The sequence below is a fragment of the Crinia signifera genome, chromosome 7 (assembly GCF_055691185.1).
Source record: "Crinia signifera chromosome 7, ASM5569118v1, whole genome shotgun sequence".
NCBI classification, from domain to species: domain Eukaryota; kingdom Metazoa; phylum Chordata; class Amphibia; order Anura; family Myobatrachidae; genus Crinia; species Crinia signifera.
The window spans coordinates 164611878-164629455 of record NC_139223.1 but is presented as its reverse complement, the minus strand read 5'-3'; the positions used below and the strand labels follow the sequence as shown (position 1 = coordinate 164629455).

The 17578-nt window shown below is 44.7% G+C and overlaps 1 protein-coding gene across 1 annotated transcript in view; it reads right to left on the bottom strand.

Moving 5' to 3' along the window:
* Positions 1-17578, bottom strand: part of PIKFYVE (phosphoinositide kinase, FYVE-type zinc finger containing) — a 144123-nt gene that overhangs the window by 18320 nt on the left and 108225 nt on the right. Inside the window, exon 35 of the mRNA XM_083154232.1 lies at positions 5959-6018. Coding sequence (XP_083010358.1) covers positions 5959-6018 — 60 coding nt within the window. The remainder of the gene's footprint in view (positions 1-5958; positions 6019-17578) is intronic.

Sequence of the window (17578 nt, the reverse complement as noted above, 5' to 3'; positions counted from 1 at the left end):
GGATGGTGTAATAATGGTTAGCATTACTGCCTCACAGCACTGAGGTCATGGGTTCTATTCCCAGCATGTGTTATATATACGGGGCTGTACGGATGTTGTAATGGTTACATTACTGCTTCACAGCGCTGAGGTCAGGGGTTCTATTCCCACCATGTGTTATATATATGGGGCAGTACGAACGGTGTAATGGTTAGCATTACTGCCTCACAGCACTGAGGTCATGGGTTCTATCCCCACCATGTGTTATATATACGGGGCAGTACGGATGGTGTAATGGTTAGCATTACTGCCTCACAGCACTGAGGTCATGGGTTCTATCCCCACCATGTGTTATATATACGGGGCAGTACGGATGGTGTAATGGTTACATTACTGCCTCACAGCACTGAGGTCATGGGTTCTATCCCCACCATGTGTTATATATACGGGGCAGTACGGATGGTGTAATGGTTAGCATTACTGCCTCACAGTACTGAGGCCATGGGTTCTATCCCCACCATGTGTTATATATACGGGCAGTACGGACGGTGTAATGGTTAGCATTACTGCCTCACAGCACTGAGGTCATGGGTTCTATTCCCACCATGTGTTATATATATGGGGCAGTACGAACGGTGTAATGGTTAGCATTACTGCCTCACAGCACTGAGGTCATGGGTTCTATCCCCACCATGTGTTATATATACGGGGCAGTACGGATGGTGTAATGGTTAGCATTACTGCCTCACAGTGCTGAGGTCATGGGTTCTATTCCCACCATGTGTTATATATATGGGGCAGTACGGACGGTGTAATGGTTACATTACTGCCTCACAGCGCTGAGGTCATGGGTTCTATTCCCACCATGTGTTATATATACGGGGCAGTACAGATGGTGTAATGGTTACATTACTGCCTCACAGCACTGAGGTCATGGGTTCTATCCCCACCATGTGTTATATATACGGGGCAGTACGGATGGTGTAATGGTTAGCATTACTGCCTCACAGCGCTGAGGTCACAGGTTCAATTCCCACCATGGCCCTAACTGTGCGGAGTTTGTATATTCTCCCCGTACTTGCGTGGGTTTCCTCCGGGTACTCCGGTTTCCTCCCACAATCCAAAAATATACTGGTAGGCTAATTGGCGCCTAACAAAAATTAACCCTAGAATGTCTGTGTGCGTGTACATGTGGTAGGGAATATAGATTGTAAGCTCCACGGGGGCAGGGACTGATGTGAATGGGACTGATGTGAATGTTCAAATATTCTCTGTAAAGCGCTGCGTAATATGTGTGCGCTATATAAGAAACTGTTAATAAATACGCTAATATACGCATGCGCAGAGGTGAATACGCTGAGGTCTGATGAAACTAGAATCGTGTAAGCGGCAACTTCGGGATCTAAGAATCTCCCACAGAACCTCCAACACTATCAGCACTAAATCTCCCATTACGGAGAACTGTATATTTTATGAAAACCATCCTAATCCCGCCAGGACGCCCCTGACATTTATTGCCGTCACAAAGCTGCCAGCACAGATGTCACACTATTCAGTTTTGATAGACACAATGTTAAACTATAATAATGGATGGAGACAGATTCATGAATAATTCCGAGTCTCTCCGAAAACGTTCCTGAATTACAGCCAATATGTTTCACGTCCTGGAATATATTTCGCACACAATCCCCGCCAGGTGACTTCAGCTCATTTTCAAACCAATTTCTTTGCATTACGCATCAATTCTTGTTACGCATTCAGCAAAGTATCAAAAAGAAAACTAGAAGGGAATCTAATATGCACTTGGTTTAATGTAAATGTAATATAAAAAAGGACATGTACCTTCCTAATAAAAGGAAAAACAGCAGGGAGTTGCTATTATTTTATTGTATGACTTGCGGCAGATCATCTTTAATCTGTATTAGCATCATTTTGATCTAAATAAAAACACATCTAAAGAACGAATTTATCGAGGACATCATGACGAAGGTTCAGTCTGCACGTACAATGCAATGTCACTCTTACAATGGAATACTTTTACTTACAGTACAGACAGGGCCATAAACGGAACTACACCAACGTAGATCTCTTCTCTTATCTCAAAATAACTCCAACCAGACCTCTACGCTCCTCACAAGATCTACATCTCTTATCCACACTCATTACTCGCATTTCTCTGGCTGCACCCATTCAGTGGACTCCCAATCCAGGGACAATAAGACTCTCCAAACGTTCCCTAAAAACTCACCGCTTATCAGATTCCAGTACCGCCCACATAACCTTCATAAACCTCTCCTATCCAATCACATCCCCACAGCACAAATATGCTAATTTATTTCCGATCCCACCTTTCCCATCCTCCAGACCCCCGGCCAACATTGCTTGGTCACCGTACCATACCATACCACCGTACCATGGCCCAGAGCATGGTGCATGTCGTCTGTGAGCTAATCCACACCCAACTATCATCATACTAGTCAAATCAGCGATACGGACAGCAGAACACTGTGTGAGCACATGGTGTAACTGTGCCGCAGGTGTGTACACAGTGCTGCATAAACACGCATCATCTGCAATAAGGAAAACAAACATAACCCCAAACTGAGATGTAACCTTTACCCAGTCTCCAGAATAACTGTCAGGCTGGTAATTACTGAGCGCCAGCGGAAACCTCCGCAGGAGGAGAACTTGCTTACCAAGCGTCTTGTATCGCACGGTTACAGATTATAATTGGTCTTAAGACGCCAGCTCTGCAGAACAGGCCTGTGCTATATAAATAATTGAAAATATGTCATAACTTGGCGAACAACAATGGAGGAAATGTCTGTTCTGTAAAACATCTCTGATGTTGGGAAGTGATGGTAAAAACTGCAGTGTTGGATTAATGGTCACATTTCCCCAAATAATCCTGGTGGGATGTGCAGGTAACACTGGGAATGGGTCACTAGCGAGGTGCAGAACACTACAATTAATGTGCGTGGAGAAAGAACAAGCCAGACAAAGATCAACTAGTAATATTCCGCTCTAGAAACATAGTTTCTATGAAATAATTACACAGAAAATGTTGTATTACATGAGATTTATACGTGTGTATATACTAAGGCGATATTGAATAAAATACTTCGATTTTGACTGCATCGGTGCGATAAATCGCATAAATGTACGCACACCGAATGTGTCCCCAAATGTCAAATCTCGCATAGAAATTATGTGTTGCACTTGACATTTATCGCATCGCATGTGGTTTTTGAACACATGCGATTTATTGCAATGCAATGTTCGATCTGCCAGTTTATATACCCTCAGGTAGCAAGGGGCATGCGATAAATCGTATGATTGCATGCATATCGAATGCACAAAAAAACACTTTCAATGCGATTTCTCACATGGGGAGCTTCAAGGGAGATTCAATCGCCCTAGTGTATGGGCACCATAAGACACGGGAAGGACAAGATGATTGTATACTACAGGTTGAGTATCCCGTATCCAAAATGCTCGGGACCAGGAGAAGTTTGGATAACAGATTATTCCGTATTTCGATATATTTTAATATTTCAATGATGTATTTTGAAGTATCTTGCATGTATGCTGTATAAACACATAAAATACAAACAAATATATTTTATTACCACATAAAATACACACAAATATATTTTATTTGTTCAAAAAACAAGGTTTCAAAACATGAAACAAAATTTGTGTACTATCTCAGATATTGAATTTGAATGCCAAGCAATCATTTTCTTGTACATATATAGTGCCAGTTACATATCATGTCACCAGTAGTGCTGTTACATATGTCTCCAGTGAGTTTTTAGCAAAAAAAATATATTTTTTTTCACTTTCTGGAATGTCTGGTTTTCGGAATAATTCGGATAACGGATACTCGGATACGGGATACTCAACCTGTATATCCGAATATGCAGAACGGGATACTCTGACACATGACCCTACATAGTGCTGACCTTTTTTTAAATAGAAGGAACATCTTATGCAGCTGGTATACAGGATGTGTGGAGAAACAGAGACCCCCCCACACACACAGGCAGTGAGAAGGTACAAACTGCACACATATAGTGCCCTTATACTGTGATACTCAAGATAGCAGAAACATCACCATGCCAACCTGCGCATACAGGGGGGGATCCCTTTCCATCATTATTCTCTTAGATTTATTTTTTTAACCAAAGAAAGAAAAAGCAACAAGTGGAGGAGGCATGAGAGGACAGCCAAGGGAGAGTATCGGAAGGATGTCAGAGGGGTGGGGGGGTGGGGAGCGGTAGGTGGGGAGAGAGGGGGAAAGTGGCCGGTGGGAGAGAGGAGGGAAAGCGGGCAGACGGGGCAAAACGGGCAGGCGGGGCAAGAGGGGGGAAGAGGGCAGGCAGGGGCGAGAGAGGGGAAAACAGGCAGGCAGGGGCTAGAGAGGGGAAAGCGGGAAGGCGGGGAGAGAGGGGGGGGAAGCGGGCAGGCGGGGAGAGAGGGGGGGAAGCGGGCAGGCGGGGAGAGAGGGGGGGAAGCGGGCAGGCGGGGGGAAAGCGGGCAGGCGGGGGGAAAGTGGGCAGGCGGGGCGAGAGGGGGGAAAGCGGGCAGGCGGGGCGAGAGGGGGGAAACCGGGCAGGCGGGGCGAGAGGGGGGAAACCGGGCAGGCGGGGCGAGAGGGGGGAAACCGGGCAGGCGGGGCGAGAGGGGGGAACCCGGGCAGGCGGGGCGAGAGGGGGGAAAGCGGGCAGGCAGGGAGAAAGAGGGATAGCAACAGGCAAAGATAGAGGGAAGTGGGGGAGAGAGAGGGAATGCGGCTGGTGAGGAGCGAGGGGAGAAAGCAAGCAGGTGGGGAGAGAGGGGGGAAAGCGGGCAGGTGGGGAGAGAGGGGGAGAGGGGGGGGCAGGCAGGTGGGGAGAGAGGGGGGGAGCAGGCAGGCGGGGAGAGAGGGGGAGCAGGCAGGTGGGGAGAGAGGGGGGGGGAGCAGGCAGGCGGGGGAGAGGGGGGAAAGCAGGCAGGCGGGGAGAGAGTATCATTCAGGGGGGATCCCTTTCCATGATTATTCTTTTAGATTTATTTTTATTTTTTTAACCAAAGAAAGAAAAAGCAACAAGTGGAGGAGGCATGAGAGGACAGCCAAGGGAGAGTATCGGAAGGATGTCAGAGGGGGTGGGGGGCGGTAGGCGGGGAGAGAGGGGGAAAGCGGGCAGGCGGGGGGAGGGGGAGTGGGAAGGCGGGGATAGAGGTGGAAAGTAGCCGGCGGGGAGAGAGGGGGGGAAGCGGGCTGGTGGAGAGAGAGGGGAGAGAGCAGGCTGGCGGGGAGAGAGGGGTAAGAGTTCAGGCGGAAATTAGCAGATGGGGACAGAGGTGGAAACCAGCAGGCAGGGAGAGATGGTAAGCAGGAGATGGCAAGAGAGAGAGGGAGAAAGTCAGGCTAAACAAACTGAGGGCAGTGAATAGGGCCAATTGCTGGCAAAAGTACTGGTACACATTGGAGCCTATGTACTAAGCCTTGGACAGAGAAAGTACCAACCAGCTCCTACGATCATTTTTTAAACCCAGCCTTTAACAGTGAGGAGCCGGCTGGCTAATACTTCTATCTCCTTTCAAGGCTTTGACACTTCTGTGGGAGGAATAGCCTTCCTTTGGCAGACAATAAATGATGGAATGAGGACAGTGACGAGCGCTCATGGTCTCCCCTCTTACATCACAGGTCAGCGCTGTTGAGCATCAGCTTGGCGATGTTACATCCAGAGATTGAATGGCACTATAGAGGATGTGACATGTGTGGGGGCCTATGGGACACGGTGCTGCTGACCCAAATCTACAAATGCCACTCAGGAACACTTACATAATAAATGGCTTCGGCATAAAGTAAGGACAGCAGTTGTAGAACGGACTTTCCTGGTCTTATAACTGTACATAGTAATTGGGCAGGACCCTACATTATCCACATTCTGTAATAAGGCTTCATAGGGAGTGCGGCAGTGTGGTACTTACGCAGCTCTACATGGGGGTTCCCAGCCTGCTTCTTCTGCTTGTCCCCACCATCCGTGTCATCTAAAAACACAAAGGATTTCTTTTACTGTAACAGTTATCACACAAGTACTGTAGAAAACAAAATATTACTTTGTATTTTACTTTATTGCATGTAACGCCTAGAGATGTGTCCTCATACATCTAGGCCCAATGCGCTGCAGAGCGGGAGATGCCGGGCGCGACTGAGCCGACAGGTTCCATGCAACTCAGCTAACGCAAAGGGTTTTAATTCCAAAATGACACAACTAGGACACAGCACCTACACATATTTATCACAGACCGCATCCTGATAAAATGGCCGCTGGGCCATGAAACGTTGATGGAGACTTGGTCTCATGTAATGTATTATTGCTTGGATGTTTAATATAACACAGTGACTGTTTAAACGTGGAGTGCCGTCTCTTTTTGCCTGAATAAGTATTATCTATTCCATTCTGGGCACCCCGGAAGCTGCTTAATCAGGGGTGCCATCCTCAGGTACCCAGACTCAGGGCCCAATATACCAATTCCTTATGCTGGTGGCACTTGCTCCCAAATAAATACTCAGAGGGTCATATGTTAATCATCGACGTTTCGAAGCTTTATTCAGCGTGCTTCTTCATCAGGACATGGGGCCTTATTTTGGTTCATTCTTTCTGACAAAATCCTTCTTAGATGGGCAAAACCATGTGCACTGCAGGTGGGGCAGGTGTTACTTGTGCAGAGAGAATTAGATTTGGGTGGGGTTTTACTTCAAAGTGAGATCTATATTGCAGTGTAAAAATAAAGCAGTCAGTATTTTCCCTGCACAGAAACAAAATTACTCACCCAAATCTAATTCTCTCTGCACATGTTACATCTGCCCCCCTGCAGTGCACATGGTTTTGTCCATCTAAGAAGGATTTTGTCAGAAAGAATGAACCAAAATAAGGCCCATGGTCCTGATGAAGAAGCACGCTGAATAAAGCAAGGACATGGTCCTGATGAAGAAGCACGCTAAATAAAGCAAGGACATGGTCCTGATGAAGAAGCACGCTGAATAAAGCAAGGACATGGTCCTGATGAAGAAGCACGCTGAATAAAGCAAGGACATGGTCCTGATGAAGAAGCACGCTAAATAAAGCAAGGACATGGTCCTGATGAAGAAGCACGCTGAATAAAGCAAGGACATGGTCCTGATGAAGAAGCACGCTGAATAAAGCAAGGACATGGTCCTGATGCAGAAGCACGCTGAATAAAGCAAGGACATGGTCCTGATGAAGAAGCACGCTGAATAAAGCAAGGACATGGTCCTGATGAAGAAGCACGCTGAATAAAGCAAGGACATGGTCCTGATGAAGAAGCACGCTGAATAAAGCAAGGACAGGGTCCTGATGAAGAAGCACGCTGAATAAAGCTTCAAAACGTCGATGATTAACATATGACCCTCTGAGTATTTCTTTGGGAGCGAGTGCCGCCAGCATAAGGAATTGGTATATATATAAAATTGGGGTGAACAGAACAGGCAACACTAAAGAGGAGAATGGGGGAATGTATCAAGCCTTCTAAAGAGTTGAGAAGTTGTACATAGCAACCAGAATACATGACCAGTGTTCGCAGTTTATTTATATATATTAATTTTTGGGATTCCTAGCCAAGCACATACTCCATCAGTAACTATGGACAGGGGGATGATAATCGCCCAGGCTGGGGTGGTAGTGGGTGATGACGTTGTTCGGAATTATTGTAATTTGCAGCTTGCTAGAGTTTTATCTGAAAAGCTGAAGTTAGAAATTCAATTACACTGTGTGGCCGGGAAGCTGCAGATACGGAGATCAGGGGATCGCAGCCTCCATATCTACTGAACGCGCAGCATGTGCACCGGGTCATGAATGTGTATGAGCTGCGGAGGTCGTACAGGGTCATGCTTTTAGCCTATGGGTATTATTTAACCCTGAGCAACCAAAGCAGTTGTGACATAATAGCCGTCCATGGATACATTGTGAGCAATATATTATAATTTTCATCATTTAAGACCAATGAAACCGCAGGGAACCAAGACTTTACCATTCACATTGTGTCCACGCCTTTACGCTGCATTCTGTACATTTACAAACCGTATACACAGACACAAGCAGAAGGGATAAGGGGTTAAACATTATAAAATAATATCTATAAACTAGTTACCAGCCATTAAATCCGGAACATAACCTTTAACGTCAGCGCAGACAGCGAATCGAGCAACACTTGAATTGTTCAGTCAGTTCAGCTACCGTCACGTACAACACTTAAAACCCCCAGTAGAGGTGAGGAGCAGAGTTAGGCCTTTATTTTACAGGATGAAACTTAAGGTGCCTTAGGCAATACCCTCCCAAGCTCCATCCAGGTACAGAAAAATAAAGGCCATGGAATAGAATATCAAAAATAGTGTAATTGTGGAATAAATGTCATTAACAAATCACTGAATAACCCCCAACAAATGCTGAAATGCAGCAGAACTCTTTGTTACGTAACACACTTACACATTTATACCACAGTAAATATCTAACAGAACTGTTCTTTCATTTTAAATTGCAAGTAGTGAGCGCAGGGCACCAAACTGATACAGCTCATGCAGTAATGGTGAGGGGTACACATTCTGCCCTGCCCCGGGTGGTTCTGACGAATATGGCTAACCGGTGGTCAAACAAAGACCATGGGTAGATGGGTGATTGCGAGGGGGTCTTGGCAGGTGTTTCAGAGTCAAAGACGAGACTGTTTGCTAATATTTCTTGAGCAGCAGCAGCAGCTATGGCGCTGACTTGGTGAAACGTGTAGAAATAAAACATCAACACCACAGATACTGCACCGCTGGTGCTTACTCCCAGATACTGACACCTAGGTAACTTTGTGCAAAACAGGTACAGTAAGTGAATGCCGATCAACTGCCTGTAAGCGGGAACTTTTGCTGGGCACAACAAGTATCTTGACCCAACAGTCCAACTCCAAAGAGCGGAATATCTCAGAGAGGTTGCAGTGACCAACGCACATGTTTGCTTCTAAAAGAGAAGTGTCCTCATACATCTAGGCCCAATGCGCCGCAGAGTGGGAGATGCCGGGCGCGACTGAGCCGACAGGTTCCATGCAACTCAGCAAACGCAAAGGGTTTTATTTTTTTTTTTTTTAATAATTTTTATTATTTTTCTTTCACATACATACATATATACACATATACATAAAAAAAGGAACATATAAAAGGAGTTTTTACATGTCTAATTTTTTACAAATTGCTTCTTGGTGCTTTGATTGTCTACCCTTTTGTGTATTTACCAGATATTAATTTAATTAACCGGACCCCGATGCCACAACAATGGCTCCCGCTTTTTAAGTGCTCTGTGCTTATTAATTAATTTTTGTGCTTTCCAATAAAGACTAATGCTCTAAAATATACTTAGTATGTCACAGCAGTGACTTTGTTTCTTTATTTATTTCCTTAATTTAATTAATTTGTCATTATGGCTTTTCTCTTTGAGCCCTCCATGTGAGGAATTAGTAATTTTAACTCTAGTTGGTGCCCATTTTAAATTTTAAGTGAGTATCACCCCTTCCCTACTGTTTCCCAGCGGGTGTCCTTATACAGCACCGGGTTTCGGTCACAGTTATTCGCTTTCAAGTCCCATGTTCCTTTCTACCTGTCATCCTTATTGTTTATCCCGCGGGTGCTAATATTATCCCCCCCTGCCTGTAGAGACATTTGACTTTTTACCTCGTGTCCTCCCCATTTTACCTCCTAGAGTGGTGTAAGTTGGTCAGGGAAAAAAAAAAGTACTAGGGAGAGGAAAGTGGAAAGATACGGGATGAGCCGGATGAGGGGACACCTCTGTCCTATGTCCCGAGTGCCCCACCCCCCCTCAGTCCCATCATAAGGTTTTTGTTCCCTATCTATCAAAAGGGTTCTAAACCAGTAGCCTCCCTTTCAATGTTATACCAGGATGTTGTTGTTATCGTTTTTCTTATTAACTCTTTAACAGGGGGAGAGAGGCTCTTAACATGAGGTAACCAGATGTCAAAAAACTCCTTGACCCTTTTATCTTTATCCAGAACCATCTCTGTCCAGTCCATCTGGTATAAGTACAGGATTCTAGGTTTTAATAGCGCTATTGAAAGTGTGTTTGAGGCTGTCCATTGTGAGAGGATCGTCTTCCGTGTAGCCGCCGCTATCTTGGCTGCAAGTTTCCGTTGTCCTTGTGACAGTTTATTCTGTTTATTACCCGTCATTATGTCCCATATGGCCCATTCGGGAGTAAGTTCTATATCAATGCAGTAGGTAGTTTGTATGTGTGCCACTACTGTCTTCCAGTATCTTTGTACTTCTGGGCAACCATACATGCAATGATACAGATCTGCACCCGGTGTTTTACATTTGAAACAGTTTGTGTCTATAGATACTCCCATTTGATATTTTTTTTGGGGTGTATAATATGCCCTGTGCAGCAACTTGTACTGCATCTCGATGTATGATGCTGTTACTAGATTTCTATTTATTTTAACAAATGCGGTCAGTATGTTTTGTAGGGATATCCCGGGAAGATCTCTACTCCACTTTGCCATCCCTGTCTGAATGTCATCCACCTGGAATTGTTTTCTGATTTGTGTATACAGTAGGGATGTGGTGATGCCCCTGGTGGCTGCTTGGCTGGCTGCTGTTCTGCCTGTCACCACATCCAAGCCCCCTAGTACTTCTCTATTTGGTAATTTAGTTAAAATACTTAATACGTAGCTTCTTATTTGATAGTAACTAAATCTAGGGATGTTTGCTTCCGGGTATTTTTCTGCTAATCTCTCATAAGACAACATTGACAGATCTTTCCGGTCTAATACATCTAACACAGTCCTAATCCCCTCCTTCTTCCACTTATGAATATCTTTCTTATTTTGTATAAGTGGTACCTGAGTTTTTAGATTGTAATATACCGAGGCAAATATTGAATTATATGGGGATAGTCCTAGCCTATTCCGAGCGGTTCTCCATGCTTTACAGGTAGAGACCAGTAGTGGGTTCCCCATAATTTTAGCTGGGAATTTTGCTGTTCTCGTGTGTAATAGATTACTTAAAGGGATTTCATGGCAGAAAGCCTGCTCGAGTCCTGTATTCGCGAAATTTTCTGTGTTGTTAATCCAGTCCACTGCGTACCTATAGTTGGCCGCCAGCCCATAACTCCGTATACATGGCAGATTTATGCCTCCCACACTTGTCTTCTGACTTAGTTTGTATAGAGATATTCTTGCTTTCTTCCCTGCCCATATAAAGGTACTCATAGCCGTGTTTAATATTCGCAAATCTGCCTCCCCAATCAGTAATGGTAACATCTGCATGTAGTATAATAATCGAGGGAAGGCCACCATTTTAATCAGGTGGCACCTCCCAATGTATGATAGCGGCAGGCATCTCCATCTCTTAAAATCTGCCAGGATACGCGTTATTATGGGCTGGATGTTATTAATATATAGATCCTTAGAGTGTGCCGATATTTTAATCCCTAAATAAGTAATAAATGGGTCTGCCCACTTAAATGGGAATGTTCCCGACCACCCTTGCTTTGCCCCTCTATGTAGTGCTAAGGCGTTGGTTTTGGACTTGTTTATCCTAAATCCTGATATTTGTTCAAAGTCCACTAATGTTTTGATTAGTCCCGGGACTGCCTCTTGTGGATTAGTGATATATAGAAGCAGATCGTCCGCGTATGCCGATACTTTCAGTACACTCTGTCCCACTTGTATTCCCTTCCACTCTGTGTTTCTATAGAATTGTCTAATTAGGGGGTCTATCGCTATATCAAACAGCAAGGGTGAGAGTGGACAGCCTTGTCTCGTGCCTCTATGTAGTGTAAATTCTGATGTATTCATTCCGTTAACCGTCAGAAAGGCCTTGGGTGAAGAGTATAATTTCCTAAAAAGTGTGATAAATCCTACTCCTAAATTTTGTGTGTGCATCACTCTTAACAGGTGTGGCCATGACACTCTGTCAAAGGCCTTGTCTGCGTCACAACTTATCAGGATTGATCTTCCCCCTGCGTTGGCCTCCGCTTGAACTAAAGATGCTATCACTTGTCTAATGTTGTGAACAGATGATCTCCCGCGTACAAACCCAGTCTGTGTGGTGTGAAGGAGTTTGGGTAGCACTATTTGCAATCGGTCCGCTATAATAGATGTCAGGATTTTGAGATCTTGGTTTAGTAAGGATATTGGACGATAAGAAGATATTAAGGTGGGGTCTTTTCCTACTTTTGGTATAACAATTACCCTTGCCTTATTGAAATCCGCATATATTGGCTCTCCTAGCAATACTAGGTTGAAGAGTGCTTGGAGGTGTGGTACTAAATACGGAGATAATATTTTATAGTATTCTGCACTCAGCCCATCCGGGCCTGGTGCTTTACCTCTTGCCAACCTCCCAATCACCCCCCTTATTTCCTGGTCTGTAATGGGCCTTACCAGGTTTATGTTCTCTGGCTGTGTCAGTTTAGATAGACCGGCTCCCTTTACAAAGTCCATCCCCAAAGAGGGGTTATCCAAGGGTGCTTCGTAAAGTTTTGTGTAGTAATCTAGGAAAGATTTAGCAATATCTGCAGCCGTATTTAGTTGTTGTGTCCCTGAATTCAATTTGGGTATATGTGTTACAGGGTTTTTACTTCTGATTAAGGAGGCCAGCAGTTTGCCCGCTTTATTCCCTCCCCTAAAAAAACGGTTTTTTTGGCAATCTATATTAAATTGGGCCTTCTCTGTACAGAGTGTGTCATATAGTGCTTTCAATTCCGTGTATATCTTCTGCGTTTCTGTTGTCCTGTTCCCCAGCATATTAGAGTATGCTATTGAAATTTCCTTACTGAGCTCATTAAATCTCTTGTTCATCTGATGTTTTTTTGCGGATACATATGCTATGATATGGCCCCGCATGACCGGTTTAGAGGCCGCCCACAACAGGTTTATATCCTCACTATGTTGTTTGTTGTCTTCCAAATAGTTTAGGAAGTTCTTTTCCAAATGTAATTTAAAATCAGGGGATTCGGCCAAGTATGAGGGGAACCTCCAGTTATAAGAGTGGGCTTTAGGACTCAATAATGTTAACGTAAACCAGGTAGGGGCATGGTCTGTGACTAGTATATCTTCTATTTTTGTATTTCTGACCCTTACCAACAATGTTGTCGGTATGAGCCAGAAATCTATCCTAGATGATGTTCGATGTGGGTGCGAATAGAATGTGAACTCCTTGTCTGTTGGGTGTTGAAATCTCCAAGGATCAGTTAGTTGTAGAGAGTCCATCAATAATGACACTGCCGGGGGGGGAACATCCCTTGTAGCTTTGTCTGATTTGTCCAGTCTTTGATTTAAGGTTGTATTAAAATCCCCTCCTATTATAATGTGTCCCTCAGCCCACTCTTGCAACTGGACATAAAGGTCCGTATAAAACGCTGTGTTCGGGCCAACTGGGCCGTATATTGAGGCTAATGTATATAATTCCCTTTCCAGCCTCATCTTCACAAAAAGATATCGGCCTTCCGGGTCTTGCTTTTTATCTGTAATCACGTACTGCAAGTTTTTATTGATTAAAATCATTACCCCTCTTTTTTTTTCCACAAAAGATGCGTGTATGTGCTCAGTAAACCAGTTGTCTTTGAGTGTGTTCAAGTCCCCATCCCTCCAGTGGGTCTCCTGAAGTAGTGCTATGTCCGGTTTCAGCCTTTTTAGATGCTGGAGTACTTTCTTTTTTTTTAAAGGCGAATTTAGGCCTTCCACGTTCCAGGATAGGAACTTGACACACTCTTGGACAATCGCTCTCCCATTATCCCCAACTTGCTTGTGACAGGAACTGACACTGTCCTGAACAATTTTCCTACCGTCCCCATTTCGCCTATCAACCATTTCCTCCTTGGTAGGGGGTATTCTTCCCATTATACCCTTCCTGCGGGGGCCTTTTTATAACCCCTGCCCCATCCATCCGGGGGACCCATGTCTGGAAACAAACAAGAATAAAAAAAGAGAACCATAGAGGGAACAAAGCAAAAGCAGGACTAGCGGGCACAGGGCATAAAGAATAACGGGGAGTCTCAGCTTCTCTTGTGCTATTAGAATGTAGAGCTACACAAAATTGTAGCACCCACTCATATGTTGTATAACCCCCATGAAGCTTCAATTCCCATATGTTACCCATCAAATGTTGTGGGTTAGTACCCTGAACCAACCAATTAACCCTATATGTTAACAAAAGACGTGCTATTACCTTAATACTACTGTGAAAATTGGAAGGGTCTAACCCCTTACATAATACTTTAGTTACTGTGTCTTGTTTGTTATTTAGGAGGAGCCGGACTTCTTGTCCTCTACATTGTCCATGTGCGTTCTGTGACAATTTTAAAGTGCAAATACCAAACATAAATATAAGTGCTATAAAACCAATTAACTGATAATGCTTTTCCTCTGCATACATTCTTCCTCTTTTAACTATTATATGCTGCCCGTGATTATACTTAAATACAAAAATGTGCACCGTAAAAAAATAAACAAATATACATAAAAAATGTTTGACAGGGTAACTTGTCCCTTGATGATTTCTGTCATATTTCATTATTCAAACTAATGAGTATATTTATACTTGCGTGTCCCTGTGCTCATTTCAGTCCTTAAACCCTGGACCCTCCTTCTGTTTCTCTAGCAACGCAGCCACAAAGGGTTGCGCCGATGAGGTTGTATCAAACATATGCTGTTTTCCATCATGGTAAATTCTTAGCGTGGCAGGGTATTGTAATCCAAACCGTATTCCTGCTTTGAACAGGGAGTTGCAAATTGGTGTAAATTCTTTTCTCTTCATTCCTACCAAGTAGGAGAAGTCCTGGAACAAAAGAAGCCTTTCCCCCTGGTATTCCAAGTTGCGTGACTTTCTGAATGCGTCCATGATGGTGACTTTATCCGTATAATTCAGGACCTTGAAAATTACTGGGCGAGGCCTGGGTCGGTCTAGTTGATGCTCTGGGCCAATTCGATGTGCTCTTTCTACCAAAATATGGCCACATGCTGGGAGGCACTGTAGCTCTTTTGGCAACCACTTTGACACTATATCCATCAGATCTTTATTTTTAACCGTCTCAGGTAACCCGATCAATCTTATATTATTTCTCCGATTTCTATTTTCCATCTCTTCCAGTTTTTCTTGGATATTTGTCAATGTTGTGGCTTGTGTGGTTATAGTTGCTTTGGCTAGAGCCAATTCATCTTCTACATCTGAGATGCGCTGCTCTACCTCTTCAAAGCGTGTGTTGTACTCCTTAAGTTGTACGGCCATAATGTTTATGGCTTCCTTGATCCCTGACAGTTTTTGGTCCAGGAGGGGGGCCAGTATATCAGATATCTCCTGTGCTCTTAAAGCTGCAGAGGTGCTGTTTTGTTGAGTTTCTCTTATCTCCTTGGGTGTATCTTCACTCAAAATTGAGGAGGATGAGCATGAGCTATTATGTGACTGAGTTTTATTTTTGGTGTCTTTTGGGCGTGCCACTGTTTTACCTCCTTTTTGGCTTTTTCCCACATATTTATCCATGATGACAATATTACACGGGGTACCCTGTGGGCTATTTTGTGGGGGGGGTTATATTTATCAAGTAAAAGCAGTTTGTAAATGAGTTGTCCACTCAGATATTTTCGTGATGGCTCCCGTTATATGTCTAAGGAGGGTTGGTGCTGTGTCACAATTCTCGGAGGCCAGTCCTCTAGGCCAGGATCGCAGTCGTCTATACTGGGCTCAAGTTCTCCCCCTATTGCCCTCCAGCTTCTGATTAGTGGGTACACTCTACCTTCACCGTCCCCCTTCGACACCCCACCACTGTGTCCGGGTACTAGCAAACTTGTCTACTGACATATGTATCTCCCAGGCAGGCTTTTTCAGGAACCTATATTATTTCCTGTAACGCACCACTGACAAAGTTCTATTTTAGGGCTACAACTTTAGGTATCTGGTGCCTTTACTATGTATATTCCGGCTTACCAGAGTCCAGTTGTGCCTGAGCTTCCACCGTCGGCGTTATCTGCTCCCCGCTGCCTGTCCCTTTCAATTCCCAGGCAGAGTTCTTTTACCCGGGCTAGAGCCTCCAGGCGGCTCTCTCTCTAGCGTTCTCTGCCTGTGTGCTTCAGCGTGTCTTAGCTGTTGTCCGGGAGCCGCCGCCGTCTGTCTCTGCCGTCTCACGTGGTATACGCGTCTCTCTCCCCAGGGCTTGCTAGGAGAGGACGCGATGATGCAGTCAGAGCGGGTATCGTCACAGGTCTGTTGCTGCTTGGCGTTCTTACTAACGCCCAGATTCCGGGGTGCGAGGTGGATGTTCGGGGAAGCCGGGGCACGCAGGTACCCTCTCTTCAATCCCCGCTTGTATCTCTTGACCTCCCGGCTTCCAGGGGGTCTTTTCTCCGGCGTTGTTTGGGCTGCTTTTAGTATTCAAGCAGCGTCCGGAGCAGAGAGCTTTCTCGTGCGTCCGTATACTCGGTCCGCCCACCGGAAGTTCCTCCCGCAAAGGGTTTTAATTCCAAAATGACACAACTAGGACACAGCACCTACACATATTTATCACAGACCGCATCCTGATAAAATGGCCGCTGGGCCATGAAACGTTGATGGAGACTTGGTCTCATGTAATGTATTATTGCTTGGATGTTTAATATAACACAGTGACTGTTTAAACGTGGAGTGCCGTCTCTTTTTGCCTGAATAAGTATTATCTATTCCATTCTGGGCACCCCGGAAGCTGCTTAATCAGGGGTGCCATCCTCAGGTACCCAGACTCAGGGCCCAATATACCAATTCCTTATGCTGGTGGCACTTGCTCCCAAATAAATACTCAGAGGGTCATATGTTAATCATCGACGTTTCGAAGCTTTATTCAGCGTGCTTCTTCATCAGGACATGGTCCTGATGAAGAAGCACGCTGAATAAAGCAAGGACATGGTCCTGATGAAGAAGCACGCTGAATAAAGCAAGGACATGGTCCTGATGAAGAAGCACGCTGAATAAAGCAAGGACATGGTCCTGATGAAGAAGCACGCTGAATAAAGCAAGGACATGGTCCTGATGAAGAAGCACGCTGAATAAAGCAAGGACATGGTCCTGATGAAGAAGCACGCTGAATAAAGCAAGGACATGGTCCTGATGAAGAAGCACGCTGAATAAAGCTTCAAAACGTCGATGATTAACATATGACCCTCTGAGTATTTCTTTGGGAGCGAGTGCCGCCAGCATAAGGAATTGGTATATATATAAAATTGGGGTGAACAGAACAGGCAACACTAAAGAGGAGAATGGGGGAATGTATCAAGCCTTCTAAAGAGTTGAGAAGTTGTACATAGCAACCAGAATACATGACCAGTGTTCGCAGTTTATTTATATATATTAATTTTTGGGATTCCTAGCCAAGCACATACTCCATCAGTAACTATGGACAGGGGGATGATAATCGCCCAGGCTGGGGTGGTAGTGGGTGATGACGTTGTTCGGAATTATTGTAATTTGCAGCTTGCTAGAGTTTTATCTGAAAAGCTGAAGTTAGAAATTCAATTACACTGTGTGGCCGGGAAGCTGCAGATACGGAGATCAGGGGATCGCAGC